Source organism: Alosa sapidissima, chromosome 7, assembly GCF_018492685.1.
Source record: "Alosa sapidissima isolate fAloSap1 chromosome 7, fAloSap1.pri, whole genome shotgun sequence".
In the NCBI taxonomy this organism is placed as follows: Eukaryota; Metazoa; Chordata; class Actinopteri; order Clupeiformes; family Clupeidae; genus Alosa; species Alosa sapidissima.
Genome location: NC_055963.1, coordinates 27,743,972 through 27,751,330, shown reverse-complemented (window position 1 = coordinate 27,751,330; position 7,359 = coordinate 27,743,972). Strand labels below are relative to the sequence as shown.

Sequence of the window (7,359 nt, the reverse complement as noted above, 5' to 3'; positions counted from 1 at the left end):
TGTGAATCAGAGTGATATACCATACCAGCCTCATTGTACAGTCTGTTGAATATCCCCATAATCCCCATAGCATTCAAAATGAAGATTAAGAAAAGAGGATAGATACTATTATTCATCCTGAGTGAAATTCCTCCTCTGCATTTGACCCATCCATGGTTAGTCAACACACATACAGGAGCAGTGAAAGCATTGGGTAGTGACAAAGTCCTTATAGGCAAGTCCCTCCACTCGGCGGCCATATACCAACGTTTTATGGGCACTCATCGGGCACAGTCTTTAGGTCGAACTGCGCGTGCGCAAGGCTTCACGACACCAATCTTGCTCCAGCGGCGAGATCACAACACATGATTGGCACGATGTCTTCACAACACACCATATGATTGGCTCAATGTATTCACATCACACCACATGATTGGCTCAATGTATTCACATGTCGACGTTTTGCCGAGGAAGGGGTGGGATATGTGTAGACAACGGCCATATTGGCGTGACAAACTAGCCCCGTGCATTTCTATGGAGTATTTTTTGAGCGCTGTGTCTCCTCATTAGAAAGTCTCTGGTAGTGAGCACAAACAACCGGAGCAGTACTTGGGCAGCCATTGCTGCGGCGCCCGTGGAGCAGCTGGGGGTTAGGTGCCATGCTCAAGGACACTTCAGCTGTGGATGTGTCAACATGGGAGAGCGCACACATACTGATCAGGAAATTGAACCGCCCACCCCTTGATCACCAGTCTGATTCCCTAACCAGTAGGCCTTGACCACCCCCAAAACACAGAACAGCACTCAGAGAGTGCCAATGGAGATGTGAGATGTAAGAGATGTATTTCTCTCTTCAATGTTCTTTCTTTTTCCTTCAATCTCAAGAACATCATTGTCCACACACACGCATGCACACACACATTTGAATTCTTTATTTGAATCCACCAATCAAATTTCTTACAGAAAGGATTCAAATATTTCAGAGGTGATATAGCTTTGGCATATGCCACACAGCAAGACTGCCTAAAACAGCTGATATGGAGCAGAATTCTGCCAGTTGTTTAGACTTTCCTTTTGATAGCCCTGCCAGTCTTAGTCCACTCACAGTCAGTTTGTGGACATGTCCCAAACAGGCAAATATCACACACACACACACACACACACAAACATACAAAACACCAGGGGATAAGCTTGGCTGACAGACCATTGAAACGACAAACCACTGATGATGTTATTGATGTTCAGTCGTGACTTTGTTCAGCCGTGGCATTGTATCCAGTCTCCAATGGGAATTACAGGGTGGGCAGTGTGTATGTGTGTGTGTGTGTGCGTTTGTCTGTGTGTGTCTATGTATGTGTGTGTGGGGGGGGGGGGGGGGGTATCTGCCCCGAAGTGATCGCCTAGGCAAGTGGAGGAGTCAGAGAGCGCGGTGTTGGACGAGTGTCATATTCTCATCACACCCCCTGACTGATGAGCGGCTGCCCTCTGTCATCCTTCATTTCTCTCTCTCCCTTGCTTTCCCTCTCTCTCCCTCGCTTTCCCTCTCTCTCCCTCGCTTTCTCCCTTTCAGCAACAATTTCGTCTGCGTCGCACGGAGGGTTTTGTAAACTCTCTGTGCGCAGGTTACGATTCATCCCGAATCAATTTCAGGTTAGAAAATTAGGAAAGTTTTCTGAACAAACAATCAGCGACCGAAAAGATTGAAGAAAACAAAATTGCATTCAAATTGTGACACCTTATCTCTGCCACAGCCGTAGTGAATCTCCAATAACTGTGTTTACTTGCATGTTATTATAGCATTGGTGGTATGCTGCTCCCTTATCAAATGCCACCCCTGCCAAAACACATCAGCACACACACACAAACACACACACACACACACACACACACACGCACACACCACAGACAGACAGACACACACACACAAATACACAGTGGGACAGCTAATAGAATCGTTATGTAATACCCAGCAACTGGCAAAACACAAGCACATGCAATGTAAGATGAGAAATCATGCATGTGTTTTGTCTGTGCATGTGAGGATGTGTGTGTGTGTGTGTGTGTGTATGGTCAATGTGTGAATGCAGCTGTGTTTCTGTGTATGGTGTGTAAATATATTATACATTATATGGTTTCAGTCTGTTTGTATATGTATTATTACACTTTTGGGAGATTATGATTAGAAAGTAAACTTGTCCCCCCGATCATGCATTAATTGCATCGGTGACCTCTGTTAAAGGTCATTCAATGTCATTTAGGAAACCAAAAGTGTTGACCATAAAATGTTCTTTTGAATAGACTTTCAGACTTTCGCTAACAGTCCGAGTTGGGAACAAGTAAAACCCCAAACAGTTGCACTCTCTCTCTCTTTTCTCTCTCTCTCTCTCTCTCTCTCTCTCTCTTTTTCTCATCTCTCCAGAATAGAAGCTCTCCAAAGCACAGCCCCTCGGCCCGTGACGCATTCTGGAGGAGGGAAGTGGTGAGTTGCTGGGCTGGATTTAGACGATTAGTGGAGGACTTTAAAGTTTAAACTGATAGGGCCAGAAAGACTGTGTTGGTACATGCTGTAAATTCCATGACGGGGGAGCACTTTTCCAACGCCCTTCCTAATAACAGAGCAAGGGCACCTTCAGCACATCAACACACACCCTTAAGCCCTTAACTTCAGTTGTCTCTTTTTCGCACAGCCCTTTTGAGTGTGTACGGGTTGTGTTGAGGACCCTTCCCCCAGGATATTAGACAAGTATGTATGCTTCAGTGTATAGCTGAAGTCCTTCATCCTCACCCATCATTCCTCACCCCAAGGTCTCCTGCTTCCCACACTTCTCTTCAGCCTGTTCTTTATGGGGGTTGAGTGTCTAGCTCCCCAGCACTGAAATTTAATCCTGACAAACCTCCTTGACCTCTCCTCTGTCCCATACCCTTCTTCCCCACTATGGAGTTATGCTTATGTTTGTTATGTAATATGATATTGTCTATGTTTCTGCTAAGCTTCCCTTTTTCCATGTTATCTTTCCCTTGCTGTAAGATATTCTGCTGTGTTTTCTGACTGAAAGATGTTGTGCAGTGACCTTTTGTGAAAGGATGGTGCTGAATAAATTAAATGTCATTAAAGGTCAAGTTGATTATGCTTGTCATATGTACAATGTGAGTTGTTTGATATTATTGAGTTGTGAAATGACAGGTTTTAAGTGGTGAACAGTTGAAAGGGCTGGAATGAATCTGAGTATGAGCTAAGCATGTGTAAGTGATTGATTGATAGCACTAGAAATGGTGGTGTGTAATAGATATTAATAGTAATCCATGCAGAGTGAGAAATGTTGTCGTAATCCTCTTTCAATAACGTCACATATCCTTGGAACCACCATGTGCTGTTTGACATTCTTTCCATCTTTTAGTTGACTCTGTTTACACCTCTCTTACTCACACTCTTGTTCTTGATCTTGTTCTCTCTCTCTCTTTCTTTCTTTCTCAGACTGAATGAATGAAAGAGATTAGTCCAGACAAATTAGTATTTTTCAATATTAAAAAAAGTATTTTTTAATATTGAATACATTTCAAGTTCAAGTAAGAATGAGATGAGATGAGACCAGACATTTGTTTTGAATAGTATTAAATAGTTGCCATCAGAACAGTGACCAGTTCATACAGTGACTATCATAACAACATGATTTTGTAAAACAAGCCACAAACCAATGGCATTGCATGGTATGAACACAAACACACCCTTTAACAAAGCAGAGAAAGGGAGAGCAGGAGAGACCATATGGAGGAGAAGGGTTGCATAGGACACTGTAGTGAAGGATAGCGGGAAAGAGAGAGAGAGAAAGAAAGAAAGAAAGGGAGAGAAAAAGAAAGAGAGATAGATAGATAGATAGATAGATATATAGATAGATAGATAGATAGATAGAGAAAGGAACAGGCAATGACTATTTCTGGGAGCAAGTGTCTGGAATTCCAACAGTGGTCTCTCTTCCTCCCTCCCTCCCTCCCTCCCCTCTCTCTCTCCTCCCCTCTCTCTCTCCTTCCCTCTCTTCATCTTTGTCAGGGACCCATGTGCTCCACTCTGAGCCCTCATCACACAAAACTTTTCCGACCACAGACCCCTTGCTTCCCCCTGCCTCAGATGATAAATATAGCATGGCGTTATCCCTCTGCAACGTCCTGATTAGGCAGGCACTCTGTCACACACATAAAAGCCCTGCAGATAGGGGACATACCTACAGTGATTCTAAAGGCAGGCACAGGGACACAGGATTTCAGCAGGAGCGCATCGTCACAGTGACAGAGACTAGAAGAGCCTGGAATATCCCAGATACCGGAACTCAGAACGTTAACCAACCTCATCCACCACCACACATTGGACTTTCTTGCCCATTTTTGAAGGCTGTCCTCTAGCTGGTTAATCTACCTCAGCAACTCAAGCTAACCCAGACATCAATGAGTGTAAACAACTCTTCTGCCTACCGATCGGAGCGCAGCTTTCACCAGACCTCTTCCTCGTCCTCCTCATCCTCTTCCGCTAACCCCTACATGGAGAAGGGCAGGGGGATGTTCACCAACGACTTTGGCTCTTTCATGCGGCCACACGAGGATGACCTGGGTTTCTCCAGTGAGTTCGCTTTCCATTCTGCCCTTTGCATCCGACTTGGATCAATACCACCTAAGTGTGCCATTTAACGTATGTGCCAGTTTGTTTCTTTGTACGGATCAATATGAACTGTAACAGGGCAAAGAACAGTTTACGCTGTGAGCTCTTTCCGTGCAGTCAGGCAGGTGTCAGAAAATAATTTAATGGCCTCCAACAAGGCGCTGTCTATTGATGCCAGAGCTCTATGTGTGTGTGCTGTCTGGAAGCTCGAATAATCGGCCGAACACTACATGTACATGTTTTGTATTTATCCCTGCATGTTTGGTGCTGATGGGTATGTCTGTGTAAATGGCCTGACTGTGTCAATGCATGTGTGTGTGTGTGTGTGTGTGTGTGTGTGTATGTGTGAGAGAGTGTGCGTGTCCATGTGTCCATGGAGTGTTTTGTATCGTGTCTGTCCATGTGCTCCCCCTCTTGTCACTCGCGTGTGCTACTCTGAGAGTAAGAGAGGGCAGGAGAGGGTGAGGGGGGTAGGTATGGGTAGGGGGCTATTTTGGGTGCCATGACTGTCACGCCCGTATGTTCCAGTAAAGGAGCGACTCTAGAGGGGGGGCAACAAACGTGCATGAGGGAATATTTGGGAGCACGCCAATTCAGTGACTTCACAGATGGAGGATGACTGAAGGGACGCCTGTTTGGGAAGTGGGGGAGTGGGTGGTGGCTAGCAGTCTGTTGCTTGGTGACTGAAGACTGTGAAACAGACAGACACAAGCACACACATGCCAGGCTAGAGCCATATTTATGGGCAGGAATGCTCATTTCCAATTTCAGGACATATGGAAACACTTAGATGCGGATGACAAGTGGCCCAAGGCGGCTGTCATAATGACACTCTTGAATAAATCTTGTTTTGAGGATATATATTAAACCTCTGGACCAACAAATGGACCCTTTGATTGTATATGCTAATATACTGTTTCTTGAGCCTTTGGTTAAATCCTTTTTTTTTATCTTGGGAAGTCTATTCTGCTTAAAAGCAAGTGACATATAATTGAACATGACAGACTTTTTCGCACTTGATTGTGTCCATAGGTCTGTCTGGGACTCCAGGAAACATCAAAACGCTGGGAGACACGTACGAATTCACAGTTGACGTCTGTGATTTCTCCCCTGAGGACGTGATTGTCACAACCTCCAACAACCAGATTGAAGTCCGTGCCGAGAAGGTAAGTACTAGATGTCCTCCTTTTCACCTTCACCTTTTCCTCTGGGAAAATAATAATGAAGTGATTCATGTGGTCCATTAAGATATTTTGAAGTAATACTAATGCAAAAATAACCACTTTCACAACTGCAACTGTTATTGCTTTTAAACAGTTGGCAGCGGATGGCACAGTGATGAACACTTTCACCCACAAATGCCAACTGCCGGAAGACGTGGACCCAACGTCTGTGACGTCGTCTTTAGGGCCGGACGGAGCTCTAACCATCCGCGCACGCAGACGTCCCTCTAAACTGGAGCACGCACAGACCTTTCGCACAGAAATCAAGATCTGATTCTCCTGAGTGTGTCCTTTATGGAGCACTGAAGCACAACCCCCGAAAACAACACACACACACACACACACACACACACACACACACACACACACACACACACACACACTCACACACACACACACACACACACACACACACACACACACACACAAACACTGTCCACTTTCCATCCTGACACTGGTGGAAATGTTCCCATCTTCACTCCCATGTCCTTTATTCACAATGTCTCACAGTATTCCCCTTTTACATTTGTGCATGGTGACACATGCGTGTTAAGGCCTATTTTCCCTTTCCAACGCTACTAGAACACAGCTCACAGCACGTGTCTCACTCTTGCTGCCAGTTCTCACAAAGGGCCTAGGCAGCTTATTTTTCTCTCCCTTTCTCACAGACACGCACAGACACACACTGGTGTGTGCGCACACACACACACACGCACACACACACACACACACACACACACACACACACACACACACACACTTGTGACGCAAAGACCATAATTGGTTCCTTTAAAGTGGAGGCAGCTGAACGTTGCCACAAAGACTCCGAAATGAACTGAACTGGTGGCTGGTGTGGTGACAACATCCTGACAGATTGATATCTCCACTCAGCATGGTTGGTTGTTATTTAATAAAGTAAAATTCATGTGTTGTATATTTTAAAATGGTGTGAAATAAAAAAAAACTGAACAAATCAAGTCAAATTAAAACACTTCCTTGTTTAGTCCCTATGTGAATGAATATGTCTAAGTGAATGAGAGAGAGAGAGAGAGAACCAGAGGCAGTGACAGACAAATTATCTAATGCATTTATCTGTATAGGCCTTAAAGAGAGAGGTATAGAGAAAGAGAGAGAGAGAGAGAGCTTTGAGTGCTGGCGTATTTAGGGCTGTTGAGTCAATGTTCTGCTCCGTGTCTGCTGTCAGTAAGAAGAGACCACGACCAAACAAAAGCATGCGCTCCCTCCCGAACACTTGTCCCTCTATTAATAGACTTGGCTCTCATTGTTCAAACTTTACACCGCAGAAACATCCTCACTGTCACACTCCGTCGACCATTTGATGGAATAATACGGGTTCAGTGATGATGCATGGTCTAAATGTGCAGCATTACTTTATTGAGATTTAATTTCTACTTTAAATGCCCCACATCAGTGGAGAGTGCTGCAATTAGTGCGCTGTTTAAAAGCTCCCTGTTTTAATCACAAAGTTCACTTTATAATGGGTGA

At 44.7% G+C, this 7,359-nt stretch overlaps 1 protein-coding gene across 1 annotated transcript; it reads left to right on the top strand.

Moving 5' to 3' along the window:
• Positions 1-4,155: 4,155 nt before the first annotated feature.
• hspb7 (heat shock protein family, member 7 (cardiovascular)) lies at positions 4,156-6,236 on the top strand. Its single transcript, XM_042099398.1, has 3 exons — positions 4,156-4,591; positions 5,663-5,796; positions 5,948-6,236. Exons 1-3 carry the CDS (start codon positions 4,420-4,422, stop codon positions 6,125-6,127), a joined length of 486 nt encoding a protein of 161 aa, XP_041955332.1. The 5' UTR covers positions 4,156-4,419; the 3' UTR covers positions 6,128-6,236.
• Positions 6,237-7,359: the final 1,123 nt, after the last annotated feature.